General features: G+C 40.4%; 1 protein-coding gene across 4 annotated transcripts in view; it reads right to left on the bottom strand.

Annotated features, from left to right (window-relative positions):
- The window catches only part of KCNC1 (potassium voltage-gated channel subfamily C member 1), a 107873-nt gene extending 86913 nt beyond the window's left edge, over positions 1-20960 (bottom strand). For 3 of the 4 annotated variants that reach the window (XM_017726599.1, XM_008644249.2, XM_017726600.1), the window contains exon 1: positions 20289-20954. In XM_017726599.1, the coding sequence (XP_017582088.1) occupies positions 20289-20858 (570 nt within the window). In that variant the 5' untranslated portion in view covers positions 20859-20954. Of the gene's footprint in view, positions 1-20288 lie in introns of all 4 variants that reach the window. The other variant, XM_008644247.2, reaches the window with a different exon arrangement.

Here is a 20960-nt window from a genome sequence, read left to right as displayed (position 1 = left end):
GTGAGGTGATGTAACAGATGCCCATCTGCCCAGAAAATACTGAGCCTTTGCTACCCACCTCAGGGAGAATCACAGGATTTAGAGCAGCATCCACTGGAACTACATACAGCAGAGATACTCCTGGATTTAGTATTATTGCTTTTGACCTGTTTAGACCTATTGACAGTGATGAGTCTGGTGAAAAAAATGTTTAAGCAGGGGGAGGCAAGACTTCTTTCTCATTTTTGTTAATTATTTCTTCTGATTAACTGAATAAATAAACGGGATCTTTGTGTGCCACAGATCACACATCTTGTGAGAAAATTGAAAGAATACTTGCATATCTCACTAGGTATACTGAAAGGATTAAGTCATTTTTGTACAGTACTTTGAATTTCTGAAAATTGTTATGGACAAGGAGAATATTATTCTCTTTGCATAAATATGAAATGTTGAAATAGAGCAGGGATACCTATGATAATCTGAAACTCATCTCATACATTTAAAAATCCTCCTCTTTTTTGGCTATTCTTATAGGTCCTATTTCTGAAGATGCTCACTGTCAGCAGTTTGTAGACAAATCACTGGAATTTAGGGCTGCTCAGCCCCAATGCTGATTATTTTTCTTCATCACAATTCACAATTCTTTCTTTAAGCTGAGTGTTGAAGACCAGGTTCTCAGCTGGAGTAAGTGCAGGTGGCTGTGTTCAGCTGAACATCTCTATGCCTTATTTGTGCTAGATAAAGGTCATGCCTGTATCCTGACGTAGAAATGTCTCAGTTTGCACTGTGAAAACCATTGCTTTTTGTTTTCCCAGTAGTAAAGATACTGCAGAAGAAATAGGTTTCGAAATCTTGCTGGTCATCTGTAAGGTGGTTTAGAGTTCATCCTGTTCTGCTAAGACATTACATTCGTAGTGCAGGGCCTGGTGAGGGAGTAAACTGGAACAACCTCACAGTTGCCAACATCAGCAGAGACAACTGGATGATACTGCAGGTCTTAGCAGATATTATTTCAGAATAAAAAAATCCTTTCTTTAGGGCTTTAACTCCTGCTGGCTGTGTGAAATGCAGCTGCTGTGCTGCAGAACCTCCTGAAAAATTGTATCATGTGGATAATTTCAGACTGTTGGCAGTACCAACACTAGCAGGCAAGGAGACTACAAAGAATGGGTTAAATCACAGACTTCTTGCCTCTTCGGTATTCCTGGATAATAATCCACCTACAGTGACTCCACTCTGTGGGTAGAAAATGCCTACCTCTTTTTAAACATAATTTATGCACTCCTTTGCCTTTTGAAAAGGATAGACACCAGCCAGGTAGAAGACTGCTCTGCTGCATTAGGGCTCTGAATTAACCATCAAATGTATGCCTGATGTGCGAGTCAATCTGCCAAGTCATAAATGTTACAAGCAGACATCTGACTACAGCGTGTATTTTTAAAGTATGCTTTTTGGCTGTGTAGCCTTAGCAAATACTGTTCCTTCCAACCTGTGCTAAAAGGACAGGGATACATATGCTGTTAACCTGGCACGATATGAAATCTGCCATAAACTGATTTCCCCAGAGGATTTCTCCCTGCAAGGGCTGTGTGCTGTGAGGCAGTGTCTCCCGGATGACTCCAAGTGTCCTCGACTCGATCTGCAGTAAGCAGGAAGGTGCGTGATAGTTTCTTCTGTGATGCAGTGGTGGCATCTGAGGGGGCTGAGGGTGTGAAGGAAGCTCATTCCTTTTCCCCCAACCCCACCCGCACGACAAAAAAGTTCTTGGGCTTGGACCCGAAGGGGTTGGTTGGTGAGAAGTTTCTGATTCTCAAGTAAAACTCAGACCTAGAAAATTCTATGGTGGTTGCATAAGTACTGAAATCGCCACACAGCTAAAGCCTGAAAAGCAAGCAATTGACTGGGAAGCATATTTCTAATATAATTGCTTTTTGACCTTTTTATTTTGGTTTTGCTTTGAGTTTTCATTAACTTCATGTTAATTATAATCAGTGAACACTGAGGAAGAAAGAGATGGTTTTGTTGGTTTGTGGTTTTGGTTTTGGTGGGTTTTTTTGGTTTTTTTTTCGGTTGAAATTTCAGCAGCTTTCTATTGTTATTCCATTTGGAAAAGGAGTAATTCCTGGTTCCTTCAGGAATTACTCAAGAAAAAAATGAACAGGGAGGTCAAATTTGACACTTTTGATTCCTTGATTCAGGTAGCGACATCAGCGATTTCAGGCCGTCCCTGTGTGCCATAAGGAATAAATCCATGGTAAATATGAGGTAGAATTAATCCTTCAAAAGGCATACATATTTTTGAGGAAGACAATGGCCCCTGAGCAATGCCCAAGGCATCCAGCCATTTTCTGCTCACCTACAGCAAGAATTACCAGATTATTAGAGTGGAGAGGCTTGTGCTGCTCACATATCTGCAATACACTCTCTGGTCTGCATTCCAATCAAAGGGCATTTTCAGAGACACTGGCATCTGCAAAGCAGATGTGCAACTGTTTATCATCTGCCTTGCTCCCTGAGTCTCCAGAGGAGTAACTGGGCTACTTCATGTCCCAGCATACTGCCAGAAGAGGTCTCAGTGTCATTCTGCCGTGTCAGTCTCTCCTGACTTCTCTGCCTCTCCCCTGATCTGTAACAGTACCTCTGCCACTTCTGGCTGAATGGGAATCCCTGGGAAGTGATTAGCCCATCTTCAATATCTGCCTGATGCCTTTGTGTCAGAGGTCTTGTAATGTAACAATGATCCTGGAGACAGAGGCAGCCCAGCTGAGAAAAAGGTGAGTGCTCGCGCTCTGCTTTGAGCCTTGCTGGGATTGCTCAGGGAGCCACAGCGTATGTCAGGCTTCAGCACACACAGCATCTGCTCTGGCATCTTATTCCGAAGGGTGTTGGTCTCTTGGAAGAGACCCACTTTGCTAGACACAGCTCTCAGCTCATACTTGGTCTGCCTGCTCTGGGAAGGCAATGTGTTTTCTGACAACAGCCAAGATAAAAATCAAAGGTTCATTCTGTTGCACTTCAGGGCTGATGTATAACTTGCTCCTTCCATTCAAAACCTCTAGTCAGAATACACAGTTTATGGAGACAAGGGGTTAATTCACTTAAACTATTTTCTGGCTTTATAGGATTGCTACAAACCAGGGCCAGTTAAAATGTGGGGTCTGGTTAAGCATGTTAGTGTTTATATGTTTTTGTTTTAAAATGCCTATATGAGGAGATATACGTTTAAATTTTGTCATTATATAATTAAAAGTTATTTATTAGATCTGTCAGTAGTCTGTTAGGTACAATCTGCTGGGTGCATCTTGCTTTAACTTTTCATCTGAAACAGCAGAAATAATTTTGTGGATTTTAAACTGTTGTTTTATAGATGCAGTGTTAAATGTTACTAGATTTTACCTCCCTGGTCCATGAAAGCTTTGTTTTCTCATTTCCTGTCAATCTTATTGAGAAATGCTGAATAATCAGAATGAAGCAAAGATAAAATTGCCTTCTGATCTCTCTGATTTATTTTGAGAAAACTTTAGTTCCTTCTGTGTCAAGGTGTCCTCACTTCACCTGCCTGGAGCAAACATGATAGTGAAAATTCATCTAGTGTCTCCAATTTATCTCCAAATTACAGTGCAACTGTTAGTCTCCACAATACCCAGAAGAGGTAGATAAATAATGTTCTATTATCCTGATTATAGATGTAAATCATTACCTAGAAGTTGTGGCTTTCCAGAAGCCTCATTTGAAGTTGTATCAAGAGCTGGTGCATTTCTGGGCTTCCCACATAAGATTGTAACATTTTTGTTTGCTACCTTATCTCCTTGCTGCCTCAGCTCCATCACTGTATCTGTCACTGAATCTTACACATATTTTCATATTGGAGTCCTCAGTGAACAGAATACATTAACAAGCCACAGCATTTCATTAGACAGCAAATACTCTCAATTAAAGATTGTTCATTTGTTCTAGACCTTTTTCTTTTTAAATTAATGTGAACAAACAAGGGCAAAGAGGTGAATGAGGATTACCCCCAGAATAATTCCTATATGAGGACCACTGCTGAAACCAGCACAGCATCTTTTAGTCTGACAGAGCAAGTGCCTGTGGCGTGCTCTCACTTCCACAAGTGCCCTATATATTTAAGCTAGTTGTTTTCTCCTGAAACCCCATTTAGTCTTGGATCACAGCTGAAAAGAGTCTGTGTGTGTGGTGAAGGACATAATTCTTGTGCAGGACACCTGATTGGAGAAGTTAGTTTGACTAGACTGGAATGCTGAAATATCCACTCTAGAGCTCTTAAGGAGATGAAGTTGGCCTCTTTCTCTCTCTTTTTTTGTCCTGCCCAGCTCTTGTGCCAGCCATCAAGGTGTCCGACCTTCACAGAAGAAAATGAGTGCATCAGAACACGCTGTCCAAAATCCTCACGTGTCCTTACAGCAAAGGCTTCTCCAGAATTAGCACTGGTGACAATACATGAAGCTCTTCACGTGGAGCCTAATCCTTTTTTTTATTCTTTGGCAAACTTGCAATAGCAAAATCTGCTCTTTTGACCACAAAATCTCTCACTGCAATCCTCCTTCCTCCTGGGCTCTTGTGAGGGCTGCTTTCTTGCTTGCAGCACGTGCAGAAGGTACTGCATATTGCTAACTCATTTGAATTATTCTGACTAGGATGTTCTCACCTTGCTGAAAAAGGATTTGCTGTAAGTGGCCACAGTCTGAGATCTCAAACTCTTGGCTGTCTTTCTCTACTAGCAAGCTGCTGCCTTGTCATCCTGTGTTCCCTTTTCAGGATCCTAACTCTATTTGTCCCTCAGTGTTCAGTGAGCATTGAGGGGTGAGACTTCCCTCTCCCTACAGTGATTTGTTTTTCTAGTTCTGAAGACTCCTTCCATCTCCTATTTCTAGGAGATATATCCTCCTCCAGGCATTTTCCTTCTCACTGCTTACATTGCAACCACTGTTTTCTGCAGTTCCACTTCAGAAGTGTCCTTCTCACGTCTGATGGTGACTGCAGTTCCTCCACTGCATGGCATCCATGCTCTGTGAGCAGGAGAGCAGCTATTCAGCAACAATTAAAATGCTGTTTAAAATCCAGAACTGGTGCCACAGCCTCTGGGTGAAAGAGGAACTATCAGAAGGACAAGAAGATGTTGATGCTTCTAAAAGGGAGAGTATTTTTTATGTCCAGAAAAGGCTAAAAAAACACAGTCCCAGGTTGAGAATTATTTGAAGATATTTTTGTCTGACCTACATGGAAAGCTGTTTATGTTCCCAACTAATTTAAAACTACCCAAACAAAAACTCCTCACCTCAGTCGAGCTAAAGGACTGCAAGAAGATGGATGTGTACTTGTAAATAACTCAACAGAAATTATAAAAACAATTTGGAAAGAAAAGGAGATCCTTTTCTTCCTTGAAAACATTCAACAAGGTTTGTTATTTGTCCTTCAGACTTCAAACAATCAAGGCTTTTTTCTTACCTAAAGATTTTAGCAAAATATTGTGCAGAAAGTTATTTCCTTTTTATCTCCTGGTCATTCCCTCTTAAATTTTGCTGCTTTGTTCTTTTTTTCATTTTTACTTTTTTATTAAGTCAGTGTGAGGGGAGAAAAAGAAACTCATACTGAGGAGAGAGGGGAAACTTTGGGAATTTTTTTATAGAGAAAAGGGAAAAGCTTTGAATAAATGTTATTTAAGAGGAGAGGGAGAAATGGGAGGAAAAATACCTCGTTGCCAAAGTGTATGTACATTTATTTGTCCAGCCCTAGATCTGAAACTGGAATACATACAATATTCTTTCTTAGCCAAAAAGTCTGTGTATTGTGAGAGGGTTTCCTAAACGGCATCTGCAAAACTTCCAAAAATGCAAACCTCCAAAAAGATCAAGTCATGGATGTTTTCCCATCCTTGCAACTCACAAATAGCTGAACTGGAAACACAAATAACCTCGTGCAATGAATGTTAGAGGGGCTGGTGACAAGCACGGTGACCTGTGGCTCATGTCTTTCTGCGTGTTTGGAAAAAAAGAAAGTCATTGCTACAGTGTAATGGGGGATTGAAAACCATGAGTGACCCCTAAGCATTTTGATGAAGGCAGATGTATTTTAAAAAAAAGAATGTATTTTACCCTAAGCTGCAAGCCTGTGGTCAATTCTGTTAACTAGAATTTGTAATTTGGGCTACTGAGTTGGCTTAAAAGCACTTTTGTGGCTTGTGGGCATTTTAAGAACAGGACTCCACTGAGTGTTATTGGGAATTATGCAGCTTGAGAGCTTCATGCCATCCTGAAATTTTTCTTGATTACAGCTAGTACCCTATGCAGTGTAGGTAGTAAATGGAAAATATTTTTTTTCATTTGAATCCAAGTCCTTATTGATATTCCTGTCGAAATACAGTTTCTGGTCTCTCAATAAACACACTGCAAGACTTGTGAATGTAGTTTTCACACATAATTTTTGGATGTATTTGTGAGCCTTTTGCCATCTGTGTACATTGCAGCTCTTTAGACTAAACTACTGCTGTATCTGGACAGACATACAAGCTCATATCAGAAATCTCTCTTTTCTTTTATTTTTTATTTTTTATTTTCTGCAGTTGTCAAAGTGAGGAACAAGGGATGTCACAGAAAAGTATTTCTACTATAAGTTTTGCAGTTACTAAAATTAATGAAGTGCCCACAGTTATCATAAGTGGAAATTGCATCTGTTAGATGGATATTGCTAAATAAAACCTGGTTGACTACTGGGATGAACAATATCCTCAGATATCCTTGTGGCAATTAAAAAAAAGGCAATTATTCATAACATTCACATCTATGACCTCTGCTTAAATTTACTGCAATTCTTGTGCCTGTAAACACGTACATCTCACTTCTAAAATAGATTTAGGACAATTAGAACAAAAATATTAGATGTAATTTCTCACTGGTCTGAATTAGATCTCACTATTGAAGTCAAGAGCAGGAAAAGCTGATATTTGCAAGAAATGCCTTCAAATCAAAGAGCAGCTCTGTGTGTTGTTCTCAGCAGACAAACAGCTATGTTGAAATCCTACCTGGATGAAGAGAGTACAAAAACCTCTTCACCTTGCTGCTTAAAAAAAATGAGACCTGAATGGTCAAAGCAAAAGCCTATGGATACATATTCCCCCTGTGCAGTATTCCATAACCACGTAGAGCCAGGGGAGAGAGTAGCTCCCTGCTTTACCCAGTTTTATTTCCTGTCTGATAGAGGTTGTGTAATGTGTCTGTATAAAGGAAGAAATAGCTCCAATTGCTTCAAAGGAGAGTTCTCCACCTGCTAGCAGAATGAAGGTAAGTATGACCTCCCCAGATTCCTACATGTGAAACATAACATTCCCCTGTTTGCAAGAACTCAGCAGAAGCCTTGTGGATGTGCCCCCTTCCTTTGCACTTTCGTACAAGGTGACCTTCATCCTAATTTTCTTGGGGATTTTGCCTTCAATATTGAATACTTGCTTCAAATTCTAATCATATTTTCCTTATAGTTTGTCCTTTTTGTAGAAGCATTTTAAAGTATCTTCATAAATGGTTGAGACTCACAGAACCTTGTTGATGCAGGGCAATATTAGTACTGGCAGTCTCCTTATCAGATGATGATAAATAGATGCATAAAGCTACCACAACGACATTTTTAGTTTTTAATGCTTAGAACCTTTAGGGATCAACTTGGGGACCATCTGCAGTTGTCACTGACTTCTGAGAAGCTATGAAAACTGGGATCCAATGCTGAAATTTCTGTTGTGGCCATGGTGAGCTCGACATTTATATCTAGAGAGGACTTTGATTAATGTAGGATGCCAAAGGCTTCACGAGACCACGGACACAAGACTCAGCCCAATGCCTGAAACTGGCTTGTGATTAGCTTGTTTTCAGATGTGGTAGCAAGTCTTTTGGATGCCAAACAGGGAGTCTTGAAAACATAATTCTTCCTATTTGAACAGCATAGTAAGTTTTAAAAAGTACATATTTAATTGCAAAATAGGCTGGAATTGTTTTCATTCAGAACCTATAGAAAGCAAGGGGCCTAGGAGCACAGCTTTAAACTTCCTGGGTTTTGCTCATATTCCTGCCACAGTTCCCAGTAAGATTTCTCTTTCATCTACGTTTGCCGTAGTTCCTTCTTTCTTACTTTCTAATAATTTAAGAGACAAGATGACAGAACAGTTTAAAAAATATCTATAAATAATACCGTACGTAAAGAGGCATTTACCCACTGAGTCTTAAAACTCATCCCCTGATTTGGATCTATTTTTATAAGCTTCATCTCACTTGACACTGACAACGATTCACATAAATATTAAGTTTTCATTTTTAGTCCAGTGCACATAAGTGAAGCTAAACTGTAGAGTTCTTTGGAGTTTTTACCCCGAAGGTCCTTACTTAGGATGGAAAAAGGGTTAGGAGGATGCAGCTCTTAAGCACATATTAGCTAGTGTAGATGGAGCATTTTAAAATTTTTCAATGACATTCACATTTCAAATGGGCTTTTTTGTTGACTTTTTTTTTTCTGTAGGATATAAAAATAAGGTGTCTTATCCTGAATTAAAGTCTAAACCTGAAGGCTGTTGAATAACGTGATTTCTTATTTATACCTCTCTGTTGTGTTGTGGTTATGTTCAACTCTATCACTATTCTTTTGCTGTCTCCTGTATTTTAATTAAAGCAGTCCTGAGATGTTTTATTAATTGTCCAAACATTTTGTTCTTTCGACTATGCAGCAAAGCTATTTAAACAATTAAAGAAAATATTTTTTTCAATGTTTGTCACTTCTAATTTCTAATACAATTGTGCTTCTGTTACAGCAGGAGTAGATTTGATAACAGATGGTAAAACTGCAAAACTGTCTCCGCTTCATTAGCGCCCCTGGCAAGTCTTCCTATATAAGGTAAGTTACAGCAGAGAGGGATATTTAACAATATACCCTTCACAGTTTCCAGTAAGATTTTAGACTAGTTTTAAGTGTATCATGAAGGCAGTGAATGTAGTAGCCAGAATGTCCATTGATCACTTCTGTGTTGGTTATTAAAACCAGAACTAAAGCATATGTGCTGTAAAAGGCTCTGATCTAGCAAAGACCTGTTCAAGTGCTTTTCCAAGTTAAATTTATCCTGGCAATAGTTTAATTGAGATCACTTTCCTTTAATGGTGATAACGCATTTTTATTAAAAAGTAATAAAGTGTAAGTGATCAATCTCCATTTAAAATAAAATAATGTTTATGTTAAAATATTGATGAAAAGGCAGCCTTCAGAGATTTTAAGAATGCTTGTATTTCCATGGCACGACTGAAAGGTGACAGATTGATAGCCCTGGGAAATGTAGGTCTTTTCAAAACAAATTATGTGATGTGTCTTCACACTGACTTTGGAGCTCTCTTTGCAGCATGGCAGAACTGCTCAGACTCTGGGGTGAAAAAGTCCTCTCTAATTCTGCATATCATCTACTCTGCATGTCACCTCCTACTTTTCTGTGCATTTTGCCCGTTTCTTCTCCATAGGGGCTGCATAGAGATCCCTAAATTATTGTGCATGGCTCACCCTGGAGTCCAACGCATGAGGACAGCATATGGTTATTTCCTAACAGGAACTGGCTTCCAACAGGTGACTGAAAATAAAAGACCAGTCTTGTCATATGCCAACGTTAGACCATCTCTGATAATGCCACTACATACATCTGTTTTCTGCTATTGGTCTTGCTGAATTCAGTAGCCCAGAATTACCACAGAGGAACAGCCTCTTACTTCCACATTATTGGGAAATGCTGCTTTGCCATCATCCCAGGATATTGGTTTGTGAACTCTTCATGCTGTGCAAATTGGATCAACTTCACTAACTGCCTGGATTATGCAGCTTTGTGAAGTGGGGAGGGCTCCTGAGCAGAGACATATGAAAATTTGAAATTGTGCAGTTGGAGGAGAATATTAAGTTTGAAATTTCACATTCTAAGCAAAAACCAGTAACCACTAGATTATTGCATCCAGGGAACTGTTTTGACACTACAAATATTTCCTGGTTTTATCTGAGTATGTTTCTGAAAACAGCTTATATTCAGTACGTATTTGGCAAGTACATTTAAAGGACTTTTCCTATTAGAAAATTATGGGCATCAAGAAGGCTTTGATATAAGGTAGTTGCCAACAGTACTAACGCAGTTTTGGGTACAGGCAGAGACAACACTGTAGGCACTGGGAAATTTTAATATGCATTTTAAAAAATTACAACTGCAGGGTGTTTTGGGAATTCTAAATTTGAGCTCACATGGTGACACCCTTTCATGCGTCTGCCCTCAGAAGTGAAGATGTAGGAAGTGACTGCTAGATTTCCTTGAGGCAGGAGTGATGGAGAAGGTGGTGATGGAGAAGCCTTGCTGTCCTTGCACTGGCCACCACAGCTCAAGCACTTACTGCACCTTTGGAAGGATCACAGCCTTGGGTGACCTTCTGCTGCAGTCCAGGTTGGTTTGGAAAACACTACGTCTGAGTATAGCGTAAAGCCTTCCCTTAGATGCTGTCAACTTGCTGTTTTTATAGTACAATCATTTAGAGCTGTCACAGAAATTATAACTCTATTGTGCTAGCTACTGTAATAAACATATAGTAAGGGAGAGAGGAGAAAATGCAAAACAAGTAACCTGAGAAATTTTGTTTTTCTGTTTTGAAGATGACATACTAAGATTAAACATCTTGTATGATTTCACACACAGCAAAATTCATAGAAAATGAAAGGGGCTGAAGCATACCCAAATGATGTGTCGTACTGAGCTAATAAAACGTGGTGTTTGTGTGCTTGTGACACTGCAAATGATCATTTGCTGAGCTATAGGTGTGTGACCTGCCTTTGCACTATTGGCATGCTGCAGGTGCTCCTCCTGAGAGGATTCTTCAGAGCTAACATAGGGAAGTGAGTAGGAGTTAGGTCAGATCTTCTAACAAATGCTCACTCTATAAACTGCATTAATTCAGTTGCTTGCAATCATTTGTCCAAATCTCAGGTTTGAGGGCTTTTTTAGGGTGTTTTGTGGTTTTTTTTTTTTTTTTGCTTTCTAGTAAATTTCCACCATGTAGGTCTGTGTACACATCTGAGGACGTGGGAATGTTCTGAATGAATGTTCAAAAACACCTAGTAAGAACCAAGGCTTACCCTGCTGTCTTAACCAGGATATCCTTCGAAAACAGTAAATGCACAGTTTTAGGAGTTCCTACAGCTGCTGGTACTATGTGCATGAAGATAAATTCGTGATTTGGAGTTGAAGATGCTATAGAATTTTTACTGAAGTTCACACTTTTTATTTGCCTGTAGTCCATGCCACTGACACAGTGAAAACTGAGGTTTGCTTAGCAGAGCAGGTTCTCCAAAAGATGCTTTCTTTAGAACAGTGAATGCACTTTTGCACTATTGATTTCCTGCTGTTTAGACATAACTAACATTTTAAGTAATCTATACAGTTTTGAAATTTACATTAGGTGTTTTAATAAAATCACTAGCACCTCAGGGACTTCTTGGTAAGATAGACAGTGAACTCCCATCAACTGAATACTAAACAACAGAACACTAAATTTCAATATCGCTTAAGCAAAATTCTGACCTAAACTGATCTGCTACTGCCCCAAAACCAGAAAACTAAACACCACCCCACAGGAATTGCCTCAGTCCAGGTACTGGTTGAGCTATCACAGCACAGTCAGGTTGTTCCTGGTTTGTCCTTACAAGTGCTTTACTGAAAAACCCTGAGTTAAAATCAGCTCTGCATTATGCGGGACACATTCCCAAGAAGTGCTAAGACGTACTGTCACTAGATTTCTTGCAGAACTCCACACTAGAAGCGAAGGGGAGATCCATGCTAAAAAGGGAAACGGGAATAGCACAGTGTGGCTGAGATCATGTTGTGGTGTTTTTAGAGTAGAGATCAAAGGCTGCTGTGAAGGCAAGCCCTTTTGCATTGCGTGTTGTGGCAATTACACAATTGTCCTTGTCCTGAAAAATTTTACCTGAAATAGATCTGCATGGGTCTCTGGTTGGATCCCACTAAAATCAGCAATAGTTGGGATTGTGGCTCTACAAGGTGGGGTGGGATTTTAATGAAGGTCTGTTAGCTTCTTGCCTGTGTCCTTTTTTGCTCTAGGACGTGACCTCCCTTCTGCTTGAGGTTGTAGGTGCTCAGCATTTTAGAGATTTCCTGTTTGTTGTGTTTTGAAGTCTGTTATCAAGCCTGAAGCATTCTGCCTGAAGGTTTTAATTTAATTAATAACTGGATAAATCACAAAACTGGTCCCCACCATCTATACGTGTCAATTGATCCGGTGTAATGAAGACTGCAAGAAGCCCAAACTGAAAAACAGAACAGGGGTATTGGAATGAATTTTCAAGGGAAATCTGCAGCTAAATTTCTTACGTATGTTAAATGATAAGCAACCCGAGCTGACCAGATCTTTCTGTATTTAAGAATATGTTTTTTTGAGGGCAAACTGGGCAGCAATAGGAACTCTGCTGCAGTTGAAACAAGTAGTTGTTAAGTAACTGTTGATGTATCTCTGTGTACATTTAATTTTTCTGTGAATGGGTAGACGATCAAGGAAATTCAGAAAAGATGATCAATTTGCTTTGGTTGTGCAGATGAAAATGTATGTTTTAACTTGGATTTGCCTCTAAAAATTGTAAGACTCGGTAACAATAGGTTTTGCCTTTGCTATTTAAAGCCAAATAATCCATTTTATTGCTCCTTAAAAGGGACATTCTCTTCCAGGTTTTCAAGTAAAAAGCCAGTATGATATTTTAACCTATTTCTTGTAGTCACAACACCTCAGTGGTCCTGACCCAAGATTTTTCGAAGTAAATCTAGCAGTGCTGAGATTTACTGCTGCTCCTGAAGTATCAACATAATTACGTAAGTGTGTGCCAGCAGTGTGTGCCTGTGTTGATAGCTCATGTGCAGCACACACATCACTGGCTGTCTGAGTGCACTGAAACCTGAGATTTATTGCATTTACAAAAGGCCATTACAATGCAATTTTAACTTACTGTCATTAAAGGGTCTTACATCATAAGCAATCACTGCAAAAAGCCTTGGCCCGCGATTTATTCATAATTTTTACTGCATGATTTATTAGCACTTCTGTTACATTTTATAAATCTTATCAGAAATAAATTAAAATCAATTAGGGCCTGGTCCTTTCACCCTTACCCGTGTTGGGTGGTACCTTGTTCTCAGCCTGAGGGAAGCAGGGATATTCCTGGAGTAAGCTATCACTACAGGAGTAGGAGTGAAGATAGCAAAATCTGGTTACTTAGTGAGCACAGGAGAGAGATGTAAAAATTATTCTAGAAATGACAGCATTTGGTTTATATTCCAGGGGGAGGAGGTGGCTCTCCATGGATTCATATATTTCTCTGATTTCATCCGATCCTACCGCTTCTGTGTACCATTTGGAGTGAATCACATATTTATGTAATTCAATATTCAGCAGAGAAAGCCAAGCCAGCCTTCTAAATTGTTCTTTCCTCAGATCAAATTCAGCATATAGTAACTGAGAAGCTAATTGTAAGACAATTGCAAAGAACTCAAAATGGCTTTTCTATTAGTCTTATACTCCAAGAATGCACTGAAATTTCATAAAATCAAGCTTATACAAAATGAAAACTCAGTTTTGCCATCTATATTTGCATGAGAAAGAATTACTCACTTGATTATCAATTAGGGCCCAATTTTCCAATCTGAATACCCCTGCTTGCCCTTTTTATTACGAAACACAGCACTTGGATATGATTTAGTTGAACATTAATTGAAGTCATGTGGTTTAAAGGGGGATGTATTCTATAGTCCTTTGCAGTAAAAAATGCCAATAAGATCATGATGAGCTTTGTCAGTATTAGAGCTCTATGTTTTGATGCAGTGTGCTGGAGGTGCTCATGTCTTTAAAGGATTATGAAAACATGTATTTGAGTATGTATGCTCCTAATAAATTGCTAAGATCTATTGCACTTCAGTGCTTTGGAATGGAAATATGCACTGTGTCTATTAAAAAAAGCAGTACACAGCAATTAATTTGTTATCCCAAACCATACTGCAGGAAAATTCATTTCTATCCTTGAAGTTGGTGGTAATTTTGGCACTGAGCTTCCATAACAGTAAGGCTGGGCCCTCTGTTGCTGATTTGTTAACATCTCTCCTTATGTTAAGAGAAAGGCAGTATGTATAGACTTTACTAAAGTACTACCATAAATATACACAGATCAGTCACGTATTTTTACAAATAAGAAAGACAAATACCGTCAAACACTAGACCGCACAGCAGAAGGGAAGAAGAAGATGGAAAAATGGTTTTCCTAGGTATAGTCTAATATATCCCATTTTTGTGAGCAGTTCTAAAATAGAAACATTATAATTGATCCACAGATCTTTTTATCCTTTGTCTCTTGATAGACCAACAGAGAATACCAGGATTTTGTTGCCTTTTTTTGCCCTAACCAAAACCAAAATAGCAAATGTCAGGAGAAGGGCAAAGAAAATAACTGAAGGCACATAGGGATGGATTAAAGAGAGAAGGGACCAAATATTTTTTCTGAACCCAGCCACTAAATTCACATTGATTTCAGTGGCACCACGGTTACTTTTGCAGAAATATTTTGGGGTGGTTTAATTTTGAAGTCCTTCCTCATATGGAAATCCCACTCAGCATCGTAGGAGGTGGCAGCAATAGGAAGGCATATATATGTGTATGCATATGATGGTATGATCCATACAATCACAGCCTTGGCTAAATCAAGTAAATTTTGTAACCTAGAAACATTAAAATTAAGTGAGATTAAAAAAAAATTAAATTAAAATGGCAACAGATGCTGTTCTTTTTTAAGGTTTTGGAATAATAGAAATAAAATTGGAAATAAGCAAATAGATTTTAAAAAAATGTCCTTGAATCAAAACTGTTAAGTCTGTACTAGGCAGCCATGGATTTGTCAGGTGGGTAACATCATCTCTCTCATCTCCCTGTGAGATCGTGACTTCAAAGAGATTGTAAGATTTTCTGGGCAGCATCATATCTTCCTGTGTGCTTCTGAACAGCTCAAACTGGTGAAGTCATGATTCTGCACGGCTGTTCTGATATTTTTAATTTTGTGTGTGTGTGTGTGTGTGTAGTAGTTTAAAAACGTATTACTTCTGAAGTCGGACAATTCCCAGGAGTTACTTGCGTACCTGCTCCCACCCTAACCAATCTGATAGGGACTGCATGTGGGACTTGGTGTGAGCAGTGAGCACTTTCTAACTGGCATTGCCAAGGTTTCTTCGGTCAGGATGCAGAGAAGACTACCATGTTCACTAATGGGTTATATAAGGATTTGCAGTAACATGTTCCTTGATGGGAGAAAATAGGAATAAAATGGAATTTTAGGAACTGTATTAATAATGGATGATAGAATGGTAGTTAATAGATGTCTGTAATTCCATTATACTACAAGTGCAAGGGAAACCTCATTTGATGTGGAAAGATTCTCATTTTTCCAGAGCTATAATGCAGCGTACAGTTAAAATTAGGCTGTCTCGTTAATTGTCAAAGTATATGGTGAGAATTCCTGCAGCCAGCTTCAGTGCAGGATTAGATATGCCTCTGCAGGAGAGACCTTCCAGAAAGGCTCAAGGTGGGAGAGCAGCTCCACCAGGGTGCTTTGAAGCTATCCCTGAGGAGGGTGGAAGAAAGTGAGTGGGGCAGGTCTTGTCCCCTCTCTCCCTGTCTGCTCATGCTTGGTGGCAGTTCCCAGACCACTCTCCGTGAAGTGCTCCTGTGCCAAGCGTGTCCTGCATCACACATCTGTGGAATAAGCTCCCCTTGTTAAGGATGAGGAGCATCTGTTCCCACTCCCTGATACCTGCCTCAATTCCTGAGCTAAGCCATGCTGGTCAGGGGTAAGGAACGAGCAGAATCGCCCCAGCCTCTAATCCTCAAGACAGTGTGGTTATTCAGGAACTAGGATCCCGTAAGCCTTTTTATACTTGTGAGTTGTACTTTATATAGGGAAAAATCAGTTTAAATGAACACAGCAAGGCTGAAATGCTCTTGAACATATAAAAGAAAGATGGAAGAAATCCCTGGGGGAATACCTTTTTCTTATCTTTACCACTATCCTTTTCCCTGTCTCGTTCTTAGTGTCAGAAACTCGTCCTTCAAAAGTCACCCACTGAGGAAACCAGATTCTTCTGCAGGATGTGAAGGGAAAACATGAGGGAAGGGTGAATGAGAGTTTTGCTTTTCCTCTTAAAGATCAAAGTGGTACAGCATATTCCAGGATTACAAGTCAAGCTGTTGAGGACTTTCCATAGGACCCCAACCAGGCTTTTATTTAAAAACACTAAGAATGTTTATTTGGAAGGACTACAAAAGGGTCCTGAGGGTTCATTAATAAAGCTTAACTGTCCAATTTGAATGTGAGCAGTAGCGCAGAATCTCAGCTGAAAGCTCCTCGTTCCCAAACACTGAGTAACCCAAGGAATGTGAATTAACACAAACACAACCTTATCCTGCTGTGGAGGAGGAGGAGGAGGAGGAAGGGGAATAAATATGCTAGATACCTGCAGGCCAAACTCCTCAGGAAGTCAGTGGGAGCTTTACTAGTGGAAGAACAGCATGACCAGACATAAATATAAAGGAGAAAGGATGCCAAGAAAATATTTTTCACACGTTTGTGTACTGAGGGACCTATGAAGTCTAGTAAGTACAGAGGGCAGGATCTCTACTACAGTGTAACTCTCTTCTGCTTTAGTGTACCTCTGTAGCTTTCTGGGTGACTCTATTTCCCCCTTTGTGCCTACTTATGAAAAATAAATCTACAAAGTTGTCTGATGATGCAAAAAAGACAGTTCCAATGAGCTTCAAAGAAACATCTCACCAGTTCAGGTGTGTGCAGTGACATTTAGCTGTCTGGACAGATGCTTTTGACAATCCTCCTGAATCCCTGGATCTTTTCCACCACCTTGTCTGTTAACTCTGTTCAGACCTCCAGTTACCAGACTTTGCCTCTATTTGCAAATGTGGATTCTTTAAGTTAAGGAGAAGTGTAATACCCGTTTATCTTACTAGGAGAGGTGTCTAACGCAATCAGTCATTTGAAACAAGCTATCTTTTCTTATTACAGATATAGAAGATGATGCAACTTTTGAAGTGTTTCCTCTTTTTAGCTACATTATTTAAGAAATTAGAGTGCAGAAAAGTAGAAATTAATTAAAACCAGCCACTATTGTTTTAACAAGCAACTGTTGACTGTGTTGCACCTAAAGACAAATGATTAGTGACTTGGAGCTTTGCTTAATCCAAGTAAGTTAAGAAATAAACAAAATTTGCAGAGTTAGCTGATTTTGCCTGACATACACAAGTGCACTTCCAGTCTTCCCTGGCTGTCTACAGTGAGATCAGAAGTAATTTAGTATGAGTCAGGTGCAGGTGAAGCAAAACAGTCAAATGTACTTGTATTTGCAAGCAGTGTCCATCAAGATCCTCCAAGAATGGCTGGATTTGAGTAAATGCTGAGCTTTCCATAGACAGTTCCTAAACATTCACTGATCTAGCGTACCAGACACAGTCCAGAGAATCTTGCTTTATACAGATATGCAGATTTTCATTTAATCTTAATATTCAGAGACTGTATTCCTTTTACTTGCCCAAGTGTAACACTATGATGGTTATGTAAACTGATGCTTACATTGACATGTTATTTTGACATGCATTGTAGTGCCATATGTAAACATCAAACATGTATAATAGCCGCCCTTAGTACGGGTCCCAGCTCCATTTAGAAAGAGAAAATTTTGTGATTTTTTTGACAAAATGGCAATGTGAATTTAGATTTTTGCACAACTGAATTGCAGTTTGTAACTGAAAGTAGCATACGTAATTACAAGTGGGGTAACAGTGGATTTATTGCCTTACTCTACCAATGATTGCCTTAATATACCATTCACTGCTTCATCATGTTATCAGTTATTTTACTATAAATTGGCTATTGTGAGCTTGAGGTCTTTTTGCAATGTCTGTGTTAGGTTACAGGAGAATAAACCAAACTCCCATTTCTTTTTACATCCATAACCGTAACATATGGCTTTTATTAGGAAATGTTAAGTGTCTTATAATGTCTTCTTAATGGACAGTGTGTGCATGTGCTGATGAGGAAAGCCATCTTCCTTCATGCAAAATATTAATGCATGTGGCCTACGTCTCCATAGATACAAGTTAAAGAATCATATTTAACCCACAAAATATTCAGTGTACTCATATTTATCTAGTTTTAACAATCCTTTAAGGAAAGAACAAGTGAGAGGTAAATCAGGAGTTGAATTCTAACAGGTATGCACAAGTGATTGTAAATAAATGGTACATCATCCACTCCAAAAAAAAAAAAAAAAGAAAACCACCAACAAACCCAAATCACTTTATAAAACACCTATTCCTAAATGAAAATACCCTTAGAGAATTCACATTCTCACAGAATTCCTGCCCGTGCATCACAAAGACTCTTAATATTGGTTATAAATTTTTGTCCTTCACCTAAAATATCATAATGCCTTCAAGCAAAAGGGTGTTTTAACCTCTGTATCCTTTTCACTGAGACAACATTATCCATTTGGCTTTTGAACCATTTCCCAAAATCTTGAACAAGCACATTACTTTCACTTGAAATGTGTTTTACCAACAGATTCCTGGGTACCAGAGAGATCTGCTATTCAGATCGCCGGCTAACACTGGGCTTGATTAATGGAAACCAAGCATTTTGCAGGATACCCTCCAGCCTTGCCTTTCCCTTTCCATGTTCCCTTGGAAGAAATCAGGGATTTGAAAGCAACAATACAACAGCATCATCTTCTCATCCTGTGGTAAATATTTTATTATTCCTTTATCCCCCATGCTGTTTAAAGGAATTCATTTAAAATATGAACTCCTTTGTTCAGGGAGGAAGTCTCCAAACAGTATTCAAACAAGAAGCTTTAGAAATGCAGAAAGCTATAACTCCAGGCTCTGCTCCAGCTTTCCCCATTCATTGTTTGCAGACCTGGTGTCTCCCTGCTGGAGGTCTCTGCTCAGACCCAAAGTCTCTGGCAGCTGCTATTCCACCACCCATTCATACATGGCCAGCTCCCCTCTCCCTGCTCCCTGCATTTCCACTTCTCTTTCCTCCATCCATCCAATTTTCTCCCTAATCTGATCTCACTCCTTTGATCCTTCTCAGGAACACTGACCACCCTCCCCCAGCAAAGCACCACTCATCCCTACTGAGGGTTGGCAGCAATTAAGCTGTAACAAAGCTACATTTAAGAGTAAAGCCTATGCCAACCAATTTCTTTATGAAGGCACTATGCTCCATCTGTTTCCCTAGTTATCAAATTGACTGTCTTGGGAGTTAATCCTGCTGCTGTTCCTGAAGTAAATCTTTTCAGTACTTTTGATTTCAGGAGCAGAACTGGGCCCTAATTAATGTAATTACCCTCATAGCATGAGGAGATGCCTACTTAAAGGAGTCGGATGACTGTTACAGACCATTTTTATCCACACCTATGCTGTGAACTGCACCAGTGTGCATTCCCTTTCCAAAACAACCGCAGGCACCAGGAGGGGAGGAGTTGTCCTTCAGTAGCAGGCAAGAAACCTGTCAAACACAGTGTCCCTTTACATGAATGAAACCTTTTCCTATGATTAATACTTTGCATTTCCCACAAGGGAAGAAGACACAGAGTGAGCAGCTGAATTACCCATTTTCAGAGAAGCATGTTCATAAATATTTAACTTGGTATGTATGAGAAAAGAGAAAGGCACTGACTCCAGTCCAGGCTGAAACTCTCCAAATCCCCTGGTACCCCTGGGACTGCCTGCTCCCATAATCCTTTCTCCATCTCGTAAAGGGGAGAGAGCCATTAGCTTGTAAGAGGGCTGGACAAGGTGTCTCTCTTTACTGGGGGATGTCTGACTGTAAAGATCTGTGCATAGAGGGAAACTACCTGGTGTAATGGAGGCCTCTCTGGCCCATGAATGGGACCCTGCCCCAGGCTGTTTTAGGAGTTTTAGGAGCCTGTTAGAAAAGAAGGGTCTCTGGAGGCCCACATGATGAGGGCATCAGGTCTTGATGTCTACTTGTTCCCAATGCACAGGGCCTTCTTGAGTTGGGTTACATTGCCACAGACCCTGCATGATTCTTGTATGGCCACACACATGGATGGCTGCTCTGCTCTGACAGTGGAGAGAACCCTGGTGATGCTGGGTGGAAGTGGGACTGCAGGAAGGTTTGAGTGTTTTGATGAGGGTGCTGATTGCATAGCTTACCCTTGCATATCTGGAGGAGTAGGGATCCTCAAAGAGTGCCCAGATGCGGGGCTGCCACCGTCTCCAGAAGCCCCCAGACCTGCCATCTGGGGAGTCACTAAGTGCTAGGCGTTTTGTCATCTCCAGCTCATCTTCACCATCACCAGAGTCTCCGGTGCCATCTATGTCTCCGTCCTCAGCACTGCTATCCAGGGGCGCCCCACCAAAGCTGTCCAGAGCCTCTTCAGCGTCGCGGTGCTGCCGGTAGGTCATCCAACAGCAGGGCTCCACATCGGTCTCATCGATGCCCCAGAAGGCCAGCTCCTCCTCATACAGGGGCCCGCACACGTCCGCGGGGCAGTGCAGCTTGCCAGTGCGGTAGTAATTCAGGATGTGGGCAAAGACGCCCGGGTGCCGGTCAAAGAAAAACTCATCCGTGCGGGGGTCATAGTCAAAGTGGCTGTGGGCATCGGGCTCAGCGATCCAGGCCAGCCGCGTGCCGGGCAGGGTGCGCAGGGTGCTGCGGTAAGTCTGGTGCCTAGTCCCTCCCACGTTGATCACAATGCGGTCGCTCTCGTCGCCCTGGCCCATCTCGTCTCTTATTAGGCATGTCGCAGACTCATCCAAGCAAGCACGGCAGGCAGCAAGCCCGTCAGGGGACGGCTGCTCGGCGGCAGTCGGTGCCTAAGCCGA

Source organism: Corvus brachyrhynchos, unplaced genomic scaffold, assembly GCF_000691975.1.
Source record: "Corvus brachyrhynchos isolate BGI_N302 unplaced genomic scaffold, ASM69197v1 scaffold62, whole genome shotgun sequence".
In the NCBI taxonomy this organism is placed as follows: domain Eukaryota; kingdom Metazoa; phylum Chordata; class Aves; order Passeriformes; family Corvidae; genus Corvus; species Corvus brachyrhynchos.
This window is presented reverse-complemented; position numbering and strand designations above follow the sequence as displayed.